Raw genomic sequence first — 17,097 nt, 5'->3', positions numbered from 1 at the left:
CATGACTCTTCTAGAAAGTACTAGACAAACTTCCCTATCTCTGTCCTCTTTGCCCTCCCTCACTTAAATCAAATTCACTTGCATGCCATGACATCACTTTCCTGACATCATGATCTTCTTCGAGAATGAAGGACAAACAACCACCACCTCATCTGTAAGTGAAAGCTATCCATCCATCATGGCCTCCCATGAGAGGACGTGCAATCAGACCATATCCTCTTACAACGAACCCTCTAGGATCTGGGTACAGTCAGGGAAATGAGTCTTCTGTCTACACTTACCACCTCCATTTCCTCCCCTCTCACTTCTCAGCCCTTCGCAACATCTTCCAACCTCATCACTCAGTTGGAACTACTCTCTTCAAAACTACTGATGATCTTTTAAATTCCCAAATCTGATGGCCTTTTCTAAATCCTCACCCTTTTTTGAACTCTCTGCTGCATGGAACACCAATGGCCACCCTTTTCCTTATGGATTCTCCAAGGATCTTTGAGATACTCCTCCTTCACATTATTCACACAGCTGTCACCTTAGTCTAGGCCTTCAATGTCCCTTCTCTGGACTTCGGCAGCAGCCACCTACTCATTCTCCTTCCTGGTCTCTCCCTACTCTAAGCTTTCCTTCACAGTAATTTTCCTTAAGTATAAGTTGGACCGAATTACTCTCTTTCTCAATAAACTCCAGTGGCCATGAGGACAGGAGTTCTTAATTTTTTTGTGATGTCTTTGGTAGTCCGGTGGAGTCTACAGACCCTTTTCTCTGCATTGCTCATCCTCCATGGCTGAAATGCCCTCCTTCCTCATCTCTACCTTGCAGACTCACTCCCTCTGAGGCTCAGCTCATCCACCACTATCTGCATCAGAGATGTCAAGCTCAGCCACAAGCTGTCCTCAAAGGAGTCAGGCCTGAACCCAATTAAGATGTAATTGAGAATTGCTTGATTAAATAAATAAAAATGCAATACAACATAGATAATGTTAATTTGTGGCTTTCTGAGTCAATATGGGACCCATAGGGATCATTTCTATTTGAATCTGACACCACTCTTCTATACAAAGCTTTTTCTAATCCCCTCTCGATAGACTGTATTGATTTTTTATTGATTCTCTCTAAACTTGGATATGTCCCTGTTGTCTCTGTAAATTCCTTGAGAACAGGGACTTTTATTTTGTCTCTGCACTCCTAGGGCCCAGCACAGTGCCTGGAACATAGTAGGCACTTACTAAATGAGTGTTGATTGACCAACAGCCTGAGGATAGGGACTCTTTTACTTTCATATTGGTATCCTCAGAGTCTAGCACAGCACTTAATCCATAGTAGGTCCTTAATAAATGTTTGATGATTGAGTGGCTGATTGAATCCAATATCAGTGTTAATTAAAAAGCAATCCCATATGCCACACATAGATTACCAAGTTCACAAGATTCGAAGTACAATCAAATGCCTATGATGCCAAGCCCATGCTGGAGATAAGACATCCTCTTCCTCAGATATGATTTAGAAGGCACTTTTAGGATCTGGAGGAATGTCATTAGGAAGCTCAATGAACCTTCTGTTTCCCAATCCCAGAAGCATACACTGCCAGGCACATAGTGGGTGCTTAACAAATGCTTCTTGATTGACCGCCAATCCCTTCCTTGAGGTCGATTTACTATCTTAACAGAAGTTGTGATGAAGACAATTTGAGATAAATCTGCTTTCTTTTATTATAACTGCCTCAGAGGTTAAAACAACAAATCAGTAAAAGTCCTCATGGCCAGGCCACAAGAGCCCCAATGCCGTTGGGAGCAGGCACCCTGGGAGAGATATTTTTTACTGCTTAGCTGAGATCAGAAGGACCATAGATTTAGAGCAGGATGGGGATGGGGGGGGCAGGAGATGTTCCTGGTCTTCAAATGGATCTTCCCACTATAGCAAGTGTTCCAAGGAAGGAAACATTTATGGGAGGCAGATTGGTTCCAACAAAAGGGCCACTGAAGGAGAGCCAGGCTGGTGTCCCAGCTTTATCCTTAACCAGCTGGGTGACCCTTGACAGGTCACTTCCCCTCACCTGCTCCCAGAGTCCCTTACAGCTCTTACAATCTGTTTGGAAAGGGGCTGCGGGAAGGGGAACGTTGCATAGTCCAGGCCTGACCGCCCAGCTCTCCCATATTGGCTCCTAATGCCCCTCTCCCAGAAGGCCCACAAGAAGGTTCTATACTGAAAAATGATCTCTGCATCTATCTCCCCATCCCCAGGGCTCCCTTACATACACCCAGGTGCTCCTGGCTCCAGGGATGTTTTATATTGGTCATTTGCCAGTTACCTAAGGTCAGGAGAATGGAGATTTTGGAGTTGGAAAGGACCCAAATAGTCTAAGTCCCTCATTATACCAATGAGAAACCTGAGCCCCAAGGCTCAGAGACACCCAATGTCACATGGGTAGCAAGCAGCAGAGTTGGTATTTGAACCCTGACTCTCTGGCTCCAAAGTCAGAACTCTTTCCACCACACCAAGCTGTGACACCCAAGGCCAGAAGCCAGATGTCCTTTTCCATATCAGGAGAAAGCTGAGCTGGGGCAGCTAGCCCAGAGACTTTATTCTTAGGCTAGAGTGGGATCAAACAGGGCTTTGATGTTGGAGGACAGCCTCCCAGGACTAATTTTTGGGGGTCTCTAAAGGGTAGAAGGCCACCAAACTAGGAAGCCCTTGGGCTGGGACAGCAGGCAAAGCCTGAGGGCAACATGGAAGTGCCAAGTGGGCATCTCGGCAGTAAAAGAACACCTTTAACCACCTCCTCCATCCCTGGTCACCTCAGATTTGAGGCCCCAAAACTCAGCTCCCACCGACCCCCAAACCCTATCTCTTGTCTCTGTTGTCTCCCTTCCTATCCTCTCCAACTGTCCCCATCGCTACCCTACAGTAATAGCGGTCTGCGCACTTTTTGAGGTGTGCCCATCTTTATGACCATCTTTACAAACCTACTGTGGGGCTCACTCATAAAGTTGGTCCAAGTCTGAAGAACATGCACATTAGAAATCATTAGTCCAATTCTGTGAGGACCAACCCTGACAGACTTCACTCCTCTCAGCAACACAAGGTACAAAGACAACTCCAAAGGACTCACGATGGAGAATGCTATCTACACCCAGAGAAAGAACTATGAAGTATGAATGCACATTGAGGCACACTTCATGCTAGCCTTCCCCCCACCTTTTTTTCCTTTTCTCTCTTTTGTTTTTGTTTTGGGGTTGTTTTTTTTCTTTTTTTTTGGTCCTGTTTCTTCTTTCTCATGATTCATTTCATTGATCACAGTTCTTCTCCATAACTTGACTAGTGTGTAAATTAATTCAGTGCAAAGTTATACATGGAAGATATATGGGATTCCATGCCATCTAGGGGAGGGAGGGGGGAGGGAGGGAAGAAAATCTGGAACTCAAAATTATGTAGAACCAAATTTTGTAAACTAAAAATAAAAATTTATAATAAAAAAATTTAAAAAAAAATAGAAATCATTAGTCCAAGCAAGCTACTACATCTGCCAGCCTCCTCCTCCTCCCCCAACTGGCTGCCCTCCCTCCCTCCCTCTCCACCAAGGAATCTCCAAGCTCATCTCAGACATGGCTCAGGAGAAACTTCTAAAGATTACAAGTACTTAAAGAGAGATTACCCCTGACCTCCATGGTACAGTGGGCCTGGAGATAGTGGTTTCCTCTTTTCTGTAGTTTCAATGTTTAGATTCTTTTCTTCTGCTTCATTCTTCAATAACTACTCTCACCCCATCCTAGACCTGACCCCTACACACTCATCTGCCCCCACTTGAGTCCCTTGAGGGCTCATAGTAGAAGACATCCTTTGGAGGAGGAAGCCTGAACCCTAGAAGGCCTGGGTTGAGGTCGGATCCTGACTGTGCCACTACCTTGTGACTGACAATTCCCTTCTCTGAGCCACAACTTCCCCACCTGTAAAATATTAAACTAGATGGTCTTTTAAATTCTAGGATTTAATAAGGCCTGGATAAGAAGGCTACACTAGATGAATTCTAAGTTCCTTCTCAACTTGAACATTTTTATAAATATCAAATTCTCCAGTCAGGATAGGGAGAAGTATCTATTATACAGTTAAATAAATGCAGGCTTCGTCCTTTGAGAGCTCCGTGATGTCACAGATATGGGTCCTCCATTCACTGCTAGCCTCAGTCTTGGGGCAGCGTCAAGAGCACTGGCTCTAGGGTCCAAGGACTTGGGTTCAAATCCTACCCCTCACAACTTATCAGCCCTGTGACCTCAGGTAAGACATTCAACTTCGTTAGACTTCAACTGCCTCATCTAAAATGATGACCTCTGAGGTCCTTTCTCGTTCTAGTTCTATGACGATCCGTGCCTTATCTTCTTCAATTTTTGTCCATGTTTTTGCATAGACCTTTCAAGGAGGAGGTGCCCAGTAACTACTTCTTTTAACATTCAGTGTGTGATATTACTACTACTACTAATCTTACCACCATCACTACTACTACCACTACCACTACCACCACTACTAATACTACCACCACTACTACTCCTATTACTACCATTACTACTACTACTACTACTACCAGCTAATATTTCTATAGTGTGTGCCAGGCACTGTGCTAACTGCTTTATAATTATCATCTCATCTGATACTCATAACAACCCTGGGAGGCAGGTGTTATTATAATCCTCATTTCATAGATGAGGAACCGAAGCAAACAGCAGTTAAGTGGTTTACCCAGGGTCCTATAGCTGAGAAGTATCTGAGATGAGATTTGAACTCCCTGACTCCAGTGCCGGTGCTCTATCCAGTGTATCACCTAGTTTTCCATTGTTATATTTTGATACAAAATGGAACCCTTTCCTTTTCCAAGCATATGTGGCCGTGGTGATATCTTTCATGCTACTTCTTGCCTACATGTTATCATTGGAAAAAGTTTATAGCCTATATCTATATATCTGCCATGCATCTTTCCACTGCCCATTAGGTTACCTGAAATTAGTTGTTGTTTTCCCCCGAGACCATGGTATTCCATGATTTGCAGCCACCTAGAATCAGTAGTACATTGATGTTTAAATGATGGAATTTTGTGTCAGAGGGCAGACCAGGATCATTAAAAACACTGAAATTTCCCAAATTTAATCTAGCCTCCCATCTTCCTCTTATTCATTTCTGGGACCACTGTCCACCACAAGGTATGATTACTGATGGAATAACTGCATCTCAGAATCTGAGCAATATGCATTTTTCATCCACTTGGCTTTTCCTGTGTGGATTGCTAGGCCAATCTCTTTTAAGAGGTTGAAGACTTCCTGCAGGATTCTTGCAGAATTAACACAATGCCATCCATAAAGGGAGAATCTCACCAGTTAATAATAATGATAATATATTGCCTGTAAATCTCTTTAAGCTTTACAAAGCCTTTACATATAATATCTAAGTTGATTCCCACCATAGCCCTATTAGGCACATGCTATGATAATACCTATCTTACAGATGAGGAAAAGAGGCCCAGGCAGGTTAAGCAACTTCCCCAAAGTCACACAGCTAGTAAGCATCTGAGATAGGATTTGAACTCAGGTCTCTTGTCTCCAAGTCCAGTATTCTATCAATCCACTATACCACCCAGATGTCTTTCTGTTCAGTTGTTCTTTTAGTCATGTCTGACTCTTTGTGACTCCATTTAGGGTTTTCTTGGCAATGATACTTGAATGGTTTGCCATTTCCTTCTCTAGCTCATTTGACAGAGGAGGAAACTGAGGCAAACAGGATTAAGTGATTTGCCCAGGGTCACACAGCTAGTAAGTGTCTGAGGCCAGATTTGAACTCAGGAAGATGACTCTTCCTGACTCCAGGCTGGGTAGTCTGTGCACTATGGCACCACCTCATTGCCCTCTGCCCAGCTACCTAGGGAATCTCTTTTAAATTCAATTCATTTGAAAAACATATCTGTTAAAGATTCCTATTATTTTCAAGGCACCATTGGTGATAGACAGAGAAGCAAAGACTGTCTCTGCCCTCAAAGGGCTAACACTCTACCAGGGAGAATATTCCGCATGCTCCAAATACAAGGTGGTACCTGAAGGGACTGTGGGGTCCCCTAAGGCAGAGGGGAGTGGGATGCCTCTGCAAAGGCACAGGTTTCAGACCAGAGCTAGGAGGCCAGAGTGTGTGAAGAAGGAGAGCAAGAAAAAAGTCCAGAAATGTGGACCGAGCCAGAAAGGTCAGGCTCAGGCACCTGCATTTGATACTTGAGGCAATAGGGAGCCATGGAAGACTGTTGAGCAGGACAGCGATGTGACCAGAACTTTACTTAGGGAGTATTAATTTGCCAGGAGTGTGGAGAAGGGATTGCAGAGGAGAGAGAGGCTTGGCGAGTCCCTTCCATAGCACACCTCCCCATTCCATGCCTTGCTTGATGTCAACACTCAGAGGCTCAGGCAACAAAGTTATCTCTGTGGCTCTATCTGTCACAGGCTCATGTATAATCTTAACATATTCATGGCAGACGCCTTGTGGGGAGAGAAATTTTTAAGGCTGCCCTTGGTTCTATGGAATCAACCCTTTCTTATAATCAACAAACAATACACACAGCAGGAACTTGTATTCTCTACAACTCTCAGTCAGTTGTGTGCCTGGGAAGATGTGGTCTGCTGTAGGTAATGACTGTCAAACCTGCATGTTTTCTTCTTTGGAAGACACGCAGCCACATTAGGGCCAAATGGGCAGGGAGAGGGAGGAAGCGGGAGCAGGGGGAGAGACAGACAAAGAGAGAGTGTGTATCGCGCACACACACATATCCACCCACGCCAATGACCCCGAGCGAGCCAGGCTGGAGAGCCAGGACAGGCGTGCGACCGGCACAGAACCCAGCAGGCCCTAATGAAAAATTCCAATACAGACAGCTGATCAAAGGAGGCATTTAAAGGAACAGGGATCACTGAGGGCCCAAATGAGGAGGTTGCCCTCCCTCCTCTGCCCCAACATCCAATGTTTCAGAATTTAGGCAGACCAAAAACAGAGAGAAATATCTTCTAGGGATTCCAAAGTCATTTCCTTCCATTCAACTCAACAAGCACTTATTAGGCACCCACTAGATGTAAGGCATTGTGCCAGGTGTTAGAGATGAGAAAACGTACAACCACCAAACACTCAGTCTCTGATGTCAAATTGCTGCTTCCTAATATTGACAGCTCTCCAAGAACACAGCGGGCTGCCTTAGGTGGTAGTACATGGATCCTCTCTGCAGACCTTCAAGCAAAGGCTGGATGACCACTTGTCTGGGATGTAAAAGATGGGGATTCTTGGTCAGTTATGGGCTGGACCAAAGGGCTTCTGAGGTCCAGTCCAGCTAAGAGATATTGTGACCCGCTGTCACCCTGGTTCCCCTATCACCCCAAGATACCCAAAGAAGGAAGACATAATATTAGTAACAGCCAGTATTTATAGAGAGCTTTCCAGATAGTATTTCATTTGAGCTTCACAACATCTGGGAGGGTAGGTGGTATTATCACCTCCATTTTATAAGTGACTTGTCCAGTGTCACAGTGCTAGTGGGAGTCTGAGATGGAATTTGGCCTCAGGCCTTCCTGACTCTAAGGCCGGTGCTCTGCCCATCATGTCACCACACTGTGTACACAGTAGGACTACTGGATTATTCTAATGCCAAGGGATGGGGGCATACAGGACAATGCTTATATCTGGTGGGGGGGGCATGGAAGAAGGGAGGAGGAAGGGGGAGGTGGGAAGGAAAATGGAGGATAGACCCAAGAAAATCGTAGAATCTTATGGTTTGGAAGGGGCCTCAGAGACTTGTTGCCCACCTCCTACCTGAGCAAGGATCTCCTCTATAAAATTCACAACAATCGTTTCTCTATCCTTAGCCTGGAGATCTCTAATGAGGGAATTCTCTATCTCCCCAGGCAACCTGGGATCACTTTCGGTCAACCATAAAAGCTTAAAAGATTTGTGCTTAAGATTTCTACCCATTGCTCCTACTTGAACCAAGCAGAGTGAATCTAATCCCTCCTCCACAAAACTGTCCTCCATATACTACCAGGCAGCTATCAGGTTCCCCCTTCCAGCCCTCCCCATCTCTTCTCCATCCCCAGTTTCTTCAACCAGACCTCATCCGGAGTGACCTTGAGGCATGACCTATATAATTTATTTAGACGGTGCTTGAGTGTTTACAAATCATTTTCCTCAGAACAATGCTGTGAGGTAAGAAGTCTATAAATATAAAATCCCATTTTAGAGATGAGGAAACTGATATTCCAAGAGGTCATGACTTGCCTACATGGCCTCCCCAGCTCCCTCTATGTGTGTGTTTCGGGCATATCTCCCTCTTTTAAAGGACTCTTCCCTAGAACAAAAGGGGAAGCACGTTCACTTATTCCTTGTAGTTCGTCCTGTTTGTGTTGCCCCTTCTTAATTTAAAAAGCCTGATCCTTTCCCACTCTCCTTTTTCTGAAAGACAACAGCAAAGCTGACCTCAAGCCGATGAGGCTCGGGCTCTGCCCGCATCTGAACCTTGGCTGGGTTTTGTCTATGGGTCAGTGGCCGTCAATAGAAAGGAAGTTCCCTCCCTTTACATAAAGACGTGTTCTTGAAAAGTTCTGGGTAAATAGAAGTTTGGTAAATCAAATCCTATTGGAAATGCAGCGGGGGAGCCGAGGATGAAAGGAACCCTGTGGGGAGTTCTTTGGGCACTGGGAAAAAATCTTTCTGCCGAGTGAGCAGCCAGACCCAATTTATCTGTGGCAGGTTCCCCACCCCCGATCTATGGCACAGAATTAGCCATTCAGTGCGGTGGATTTGGTACAATGACTCCAGACCTAGAGTCGGGAAGACCTGAGTGTGTCCTGGTTCCACCGCACAGGGGAGGAAGCCCTGGGCCTGGAGCTAGGAAGATCCCAGTTCAGACACAGCCTTGGACACTTCCTAGCCGTGTGACCCTGGGCAAGTCACCCCCCCGCTTTGCTTCAATTTTCTCAGCTGAAAGATGGGAGCAATCATAGCACCTGCCTCCCAGGGTTGTCGTGAGTCTCGAATGAGATCATATTTGCAGAGCGCTTAGCACAGCGCCTGGCCGGTATTGGGCACTTCATGGTGCTTGTTCCCTTAGGTCGGGTACCGGCTAGTTGGGTGACTCTGGGCCTCTCAGTTAGCCTCTCGACCTCGGTTTCCTCTTCTGTGAAGTCGGGATAACAAAAGCACTTTGATATGACGTGTAAAGAGCCGTCTAGGTGTTTGCTGTTATGATTAACGTAAATTTTGTGAGTTACAGTGAGGTACTTGGAGTGAGGCCCGCCGGTCTTGGCCATGGGTCTCGTGAAGAGCTGGAGCCTCAGAAGGCGCCGTGGGCTCCCCATTCCTATTCTACTGGGGCTATCCCTCCTCTCTATCGTCAACACTGAGCACGGGCGGGTCAGGAGAGGAAGGAAGAAGAGATGCTTGCTGCCAGTGGGCTCCCTGCCACGCTTGCTTGAGGGCAGAAGGGTTAGGGCTACACCCTCCACCGCAGCGCTTGGCTCTCAGGTCAGCAAGGAACATGCCTGACTTGTTATTGGGGAGCTAACTCCGGGTGTTTTAAAGAATACTGGCCTAGGCGGCAGGAAGCTTGTGTTTGAGTCATGGTTTGGCTACTTCCCAGCTGTGAGACCCTGGACCAGTCAATTTATCTCTTCTTGAATTGGATCAAAGGATCTGGAGACTCCTTGGACTGAGCCTGACTCTCCCAAGTCCCCAGAATAAGGAGCGAGATTTAGGAGGAAAGAAAGGGAACCTGGTCGGTTTATTTGCTATCCAAAAAAAGGACATAGATGTGTGTGTGTACATGTGTGTGTATATATGTATGCATGTATATAAAATTCTCCTTTCCAAGGGTTAAACCAGACAGATATAGATACAGATACATAGGCTATTCTATATAAAGGATACACACACACACACACACACACACACACACACACACATATGGAAAAAGAGGAGGGGAGAGAGAGAGAGAGACAGAGAGAGAGAGAGAGAGGGAAAGAGAGGCTATTATCTTTTCCAAGGAGTTTCCTTCTACTGGAAAAAAAGACAGCAACCTGACTTATTCGCGAGATCTAGGATTCCAGAAATAGGACCTTGAAAGCAGCAGTTTCAGGATAAATAATAGGATTTTTACTATAGATATTATATATACTATACACATATAGCATATATATGTATACAGTATACATATAGTATATTATATATGCACATATATACCATGTGTAAGTGCCTATGCATATATTATATACTATACATAAGTATAGAATTTACTTACAGACTTGTTGCCCCAAGGAGGCTGAAAATACAATTCAAGAAAGCTTTAGGTCATCATAAGTATTACTACTACTACTATTACTACTACTATTACTACTACCACTACTACTACCACTACTATATTCCAGGGTGGGAGAGTCATAAAGAGCTATTGATTGAAGGTAGCGTTGTTTTCTCCACTTTTGAAGTTCATGCCAGGGAGGCCACCCCGTTCCATGCCAAAACAGCCCCCTTCGTGCCTTCATGAAATACAAATATAAAATTTACATTTATACAGCATTTTAAGTTTTACAAGTACATTATCTACATTATCTCACTTGTTCCCCCCAACTCGGGGAGGTAGGCGCTACCATTGTCCCCATTTGACAGATGAGGGAACTGAGGCTCAGAAAGATTAAGTCATCTGCCCAGGATCACACAGCCAGCATGCGTCTAAACTGGATTAGAACCCAGAGTCCTACGCTGCATGGGCCATGGGTAGGATATTTCCGATGTTCTTAGATTCACTGGAGATCGAAGCAGGGGTGGAGGGGCATAGTGTTGTAAAAGCTGTAACTGAGAATGCCATTAGTCCACAGGATAGAGTAGAGAAGAGTGTTCAGAGTCAGAGGTCCTGGATTCAAATCTCACTTTCTGGCCTCTCTTTCTTCACCCGTGGAATCCAGGGATTCAAAGTCTCCTTGTCAAGTTACATAAGGAGCTGATTGCAAATTGATAATGGTAAGAGCAATTTGTCAGCTGACAAATCCATGGTGGAGAGGTGCACGGGCGGTTCTCAAGAGGAGAAATCCAAGTATCTACAGCTATATTAAAAATTCTCCAAATGATTAACAATTTGAGAAACGCAAATTAAAGCAATCACAAAGTTCCACCTTATGCTTATCACATTGGCAAAGTTCACACACACAAAGAATAGGACAATGATCCATGTGGAGGAGCTCTGAGGAAATGCATATCCTTCAGTGCAGTGACACTTTGACTAGACCTAGACCCCTAAGAGATCCAAGGAAGGGGGAAAAGGGCCTACAGGTACAAAAGTATTTCTAGTTGTTCTTTTTTTGTAATGGTAAAGAATTGGACACTAAGGAAAGGGTGGCATTTGCCCATCACTTGGTGAAAGGCTAAATCAATTAGGTTTAGGAATGAAAATGGAATGTAAAGGAGCCATTACTGTACTGATAAAAGAGGTGGTTTCAGAGAAACCTGGGAAGACTTGTATGAACTGATGCAGAATGAAATAAGCAGAACCAGGAGAATAATTTATACTATAATAACTTTATAAAAACAAACAGCTTTCAAAGACTTAAGAATTCCGATCAATGCAATGATTAGCCATGATTCTGGGGGGCCAAGGAGGAGGAAGGCTCCCACCTCCTACCTGAGAAGTAATGGACTCAGAATGCAGAATAAGCTACACACATTTTTGGATGTGGTCAACACGGGAATTTGTTTTGCTTGCTTATGTTCTTATTTATCACAACAGTTTTGTTTTTCTTTCCCTTCCCACCCTAGTAGGCTGGAGGTGGGGGAGGAAGGAGGAAAAGGAGAAAAAACAAATGCTTGACAATTAGGGAAAAAATGAAATTTAATTTAAAAACATGTAACTGAAAAAATAAAGTTGAGGAGGTTGAACTAGAAAATCTATGATCTTTCTTCTAGTTCTAAATGTATTAAACTATGAAATTATGAATACTGTTATGCAAGAGGGAGGTGGATCTGACTCCCAGGAAGGGAGAAGTAAGGAGGACAGTTTTGACTGTCTAGCGTAATGGGGGCATCCTGCTTGAGCCCATATTTCTGAAGCAGTGTGGATTTCCCATAACCACACCACTAGACAATGCATTCCCAGGTACATGAGCTGCAGTAATGCCATCAGGCCCCAGGACACTGTGGGAATGGACAGTGGGGTTACCGGGCTATGAACCTGGCTTTGGATCCTTCCCAAGAAGCCAGGGAAAGGAGCAGATGGTTCCTAAATTCATAGAGTCAAAGATTCTACAGGCTTGGAACAGGAAGAGACCTTACTCAACAAAGCAACAAGCACCTACTAAATGCCAGGTATCATGTCAGGTGCTGGGAATACAAACATTAAAATGAGATCGCCCCTACCTCCAGGGAACTTAAATTTTACCACGGCTCACTGAAAAATTAGCACAGGATCTGGAGTCAGAAGGCCTGCATCTACCATTTACTGACTTTGGGAAATCCAATAAATTTGGTAAGTACCTACAATGTGCCAGGCACTGTGCTAAGGGAATTTAGAAGTGGGAAAGTCATAACCTCTCTGGGCCTCTGCACAATTGAGGGGGTTGCCAGAGATTACCTCTGAATGCCCTCCAGCCCTCTATCTGGTCAGACATCCTAGCTGAGTCAGGGAAGGAGAGTGACAAAGTCACACAAAGAACCTGGTGGCCCAGAAAGGACCAGAAGCCAGGTATCCTAACTCCTACTCCAGCATCCTTTCCATAACCTCCTTGCTGCCTCCATAAGAGCCCAGGTGTTCTCAGGGGCCCTTCTGAGAACAATCCCAGAAACCAGCCTTTGGGGAAGAAGTAGGAGTAGCCAAGATGGAACCCATTGGGTTACCAGAGGCAGATAAACAACTGAGAGTTTTCTCAGTGCTCTCTAATGGAACTAACTGATGAAGCCTGCTGCTTTCTCCCCAAATACACTCGGCATTCCACAAGGCAGTGAGATGGAAGCTTCAGTACAAGTTAGGGGAACACCGTACAACACACTGGAACAGGGGATGGAGCCTTGAACCCAGCGTCATCAAATCCCAGCTCAGACACTTATTGGCCATATCTGCAAAATGAGAGGGTGTGGGTGGGACTCAGTGACCTCTAAGGTTCTATGTCTAAATCCTATGAATCAAACTGTTGTTGCTCTAGGGGTAGGCCTGTGGGGCCAACTGAGGCTAGGATGTGACCCCGCAATGGCCCATGAGGCTATGATATAGTGACTTCTCCTGAGGCAGTGGTGGGACAGGAAGACAACAGTCCAGACATGGCAGGGTGGAGGGAGGAAAGGACAGTGGGAAAAGACTAGGATTTGGAGGGAGAAGAGCCCAGAGCTGCCACTTAGGACCCGTCTAAGCTACTTAACATATGTAGGCCTCAGTTTCCTGATGGGGTTAGACTAAATGGTCCCTTTCAGTTCTAACTCTGCCAACCTGTGATGGCACACAGAGGGGGGGCAGCCGAAAGCCACAGAAACAGTGCCCGCAGCTGGACACAGTTGTGAGACCATCTCTGAGGCAGGTCGCTCAAGTTGGTGCCAGCGGGGAGCGGGGGGCTGCAGGCAGGGACAATGGGAGGCAAGCAGACGGGAGGTGGGGAGAGAGAAACATACCACGCTGGGCGCATTCATCACAGGCCATCACAACGGCCTTTCACACACCGTCTCTGCCCCCTGAACACTAGCTAATTCCAGCCAGACTTGACCACCCACTGCATGGAAAATCTCTTCCATTCTCTCTGCTTAGCTAATGCTCTCAGTGGGACGTGGGGAGGGCGGAGGGGAGCAAAACCCATTTGTTATGATGTTTAAAAAACACACAAACCCCACACTGAAAGACCCCCCGCCCCAGACAAAAAGGCTTTTTTCCATCTGGCCCCAGCTCCCAGCGCCTGGAGGGGACAGAAGGGCCCTGGCCTGGCTCCCCTCAGAGAACGTCACAATGGCCGCTCCTAATGACGAATGGGGGGCTGGTGGGGCCTTGGGGCATGAAGTGATTCAGGGCCCCCTGTGGAAGCCATTTTCCCATACCAGTCTTCCCCAGTCGCCACTGTTGGTGCCCTCTGCCATGTGGACGGGAAGTGCCCTACAGCCAGCTTCCCCAAGATATGGGCCCTGGCAGCCAGGTTTGCAGAAGGGGGCAAAGAATCTTGCCTCCCCTCTCCACCTGACAGGTCCTAAAAGAGCAAGCAAAAGGGCAGGGGGTCAACGGTGGAACAAAAGCAGGCCCTCACTCAAAGAGCAAGGCCATCCCAGGATGCTGGAGCTCTAAGGGACCCAAGAGGTCATCTTGTCCCATTTGTGGCATTTTGTGTTGTGGTGTCTGACTGTTCATGACCTTGTGGACCATAGCACGCCAATACTGTCCACATGGTTTTCTTGGCAGAGATACTAGAGTGGTTCGCCATTTCCTTCTCCAGCTCATTTTACAGATGAGGAAACTGAGGCAAACTGGGTTAAGTGACTTGCCCAGGGTCACACAGCTCATAAGTATCTGAGTCCACATTTGAACTCACGGAGATGAGGCAAACAGGATTAAGTGACTTGTCCAGGGTCACACAGCTGCTAAGTGTCTAAGGTCAGAGGTTTAAGGGGGTGGGGTAGGGAGAAGTCCCATTGCCATCACTGTCACAGGGCCGCCAGCTGATATGCCATGGCAAATCCCCCATGGAGCCATCCTTGGTGCCCAGGCAGCTAATTCACATCCTCAGGACCAGGCTAAGCTGGAGGACTCAGCATCAGAGAAAGTTATCTCTGATCCAGGGGACAGGGGAAGGGCAAAGCAATACGCATGTTCCAGCAGCATCCCTGAGGACTCTGGAAGGTTGCGAGGAACAAAGTCAGGCCTCAGAGCTGGAGTCGCCCTACCTCTCGCCCTGTGCAAATTATTGTAATGTTGTTTGCTATTGTAGAATGTGTCTCACAGGCGGTGGAGATAAGGCATGTTCAACTGAGATGATATCTCCCTGTGCCCATGAGTTTGTCCTTCTGGATCTCATCACTGGACTTCCCCTAGTCAAAGACCGCATCCTTTCTGTCTCGTACATTTCCATCCCGCTAAATGTGCATGGGAACATGTATACGTGTACGCTCATGCATGCGCCCACACATGCATACACACACACACACACACACACATCCCTCCCTGGATGTCACAGTATCATAGATTGAGAACTCATAGCCAACTCCCTCACTTTACAGATGAGAAAACCAAGGCCAAAAGCAAGTGACTTGCCCAAGGTCATGCAGCTAGTAAGCGTATGAGATGAGATTCGAAACCAAATCTTTTTGACTCGTCCCATCCCTGATCCACTCTAACATCTGCCTACGGTGTCTTCTTTTGTATTCTGAGTAGGCCACGAGTGGTTAACCGTGTTATTTCCATGGTAAGTTAAGAATAACTCACATTTATCCAGGTTTGAAATCCTGCAAAGTTCTTTGTGCTGCCTTTATTATGTGCTCTTTGCCACACATCTGTGTGGTGAGTATTACAAATGGTATTACCTCCATTTTGTGGGGGCTGGAGGTGGAACTGTCCAAGGTCATAAAGCTAGTAAGCACTGAAGGTAGTATTTGAACCCAGGTCCTGCCACTGTGCCAAGTCATATTTATCTCTGATTCTGCAATGGAAAAACCATTGGATTCGGAGTCAATGGCCGTGGGTCTGAACTCCAGGTTTATACACCCCATCTGCAGGCCTGTTTCTTCATAGGTAAATTGAAGGTATCAAAGAAGATAATCTCTGTCCCATCCCTTCCAGCTCTAAGCCTGGGCGGTCAGCCATCCCTCCCTCTGCTGTCCTTTGACCTTCGACACGGTTTCAAGAACAACACTGTGGGAGGCCACACTCTCCTCCCTGACATCCCTTGTGTGTAAACTGTCATCGGTCCAGGCTGGGACCTGAACCCCCACCTGGGAATATAGCTCAGAGCTGGTGAAAAGAAGGACAGCGTGAACCAAAAGAAATTCCTATATCAGATCCTAGATTTCAGAGTAGATTGGACCTTGGGATCACCTGATCCAATCCCTTCATTTTACAGACAAGGAAACTGAGTCCCCCCACAAGTAAAGTGACTCGCCCAAAGTCACAAAACTGGGTAAAGAGCCAGAATTTGTACCTAAGCCATCTGACTCCAAATTCAATTGTACAGTCAATGAGCTGTTTCCAGGGGTCTTTTATGTGCTTCTGAAGAGTTCCAGGCACCACTATCTGGATCAACCCTACAGTGTGTTACCTGGGGGACTGGCTTCAGGGTTCTTTCCTTCCCCCTCTCTGTATTTCCTTCCTTGGCCCCCAGCTTGAACGGCCAACCACTCCTCCAGGACAATGTGCAAACCTCCATCTCTGATCTTGCCCAGTCCCCAAAGCTCTATCTTCAGCTGCCTAAGGGCCAGCTTCGTATGGATGTCCCTACTTGAACCTCCCACTCCACAGGTGCCAAACTGCCCCCCGAACACACTTGTCATTCTGTCTACAGCACCTCCAACCTACCAGTCACCCAGGCTCGAAACTTCTGCGTCATCTTTGCCTCAGTCCTCTCTCTCACTCCCCCAGGCCCAACCAGCTGCCAAGTCCTGCTGATCTTTCCTCTCACATCCACCCACTTCTTTCCATTCCCACAGCCACCTCCCTAGCTCAGGCCCTCATTGCCTCTCACCTAGACTATCACAACAGCCTCCTAATTGGCCTCCCTGCCTCCACTCTTCATTCTCTCCAGCTGTCAAAATAATCTTCTCACGGCTCAGGTCTGAAGACTCTTGGCAGCTTCTTACTGCCTTGGAGACAAAGTCCAAAATGCTTCGTTTTAGGTGCTCTGAGATCTAGCTTTAATGCACCTCCCCACTGCATTCCACATAATTTACCCTTATTCATTCGCTGTTGCTGTTTCTCGAACAAGACAGTCCATCAGCCAACCCCGGGCTGTCCCTCAATGCTTAGAATTCTCTTCCTCCTTGGCTCCATCTCTCACCCTCTTTGGCTTCCTCCAAATCCCAGCTAAAACCTTACCCTTGGGACAGCTAGGTGTCACAGTGGATAGAGCACCGGCCCTAGAGTCCAGA

General features: G+C 46.4%; 1 protein-coding gene across 1 annotated transcript in view; it reads right to left on the bottom strand.

Annotated features, from left to right (window-relative positions):
• The window catches only part of UNC5B (unc-5 netrin receptor B), a 78,156-nt gene that overhangs the window by 37,099 nt on the left and 23,960 nt on the right, over window positions 1-17,097 (bottom strand). Inside the window, exons 8-9 of the mRNA XM_036736506.1 lie at window positions 14,068-14,213; window positions 13,472-13,593 (exon numbers count right to left, since the gene is read on the bottom strand). Of these exons, the coding sequence (XP_036592401.1) occupies window positions 13,472-13,593; window positions 14,068-14,213 (268 nt within the window). The remainder of the gene's footprint in view (window positions 1-13,471; window positions 13,594-14,067; window positions 14,214-17,097) is intronic.

Source organism: Trichosurus vulpecula, chromosome 8 (genome assembly GCF_011100635.1).
Source record: "Trichosurus vulpecula isolate mTriVul1 chromosome 8, mTriVul1.pri, whole genome shotgun sequence".
Lineage (NCBI taxonomy): Eukaryota > Metazoa > Chordata > Mammalia > Diprotodontia > Phalangeridae > Trichosurus > Trichosurus vulpecula.
The sequence above is the reverse complement of the archived record's forward strand: the minus strand, read 5'-3'. Positions and strand labels throughout refer to the sequence as shown.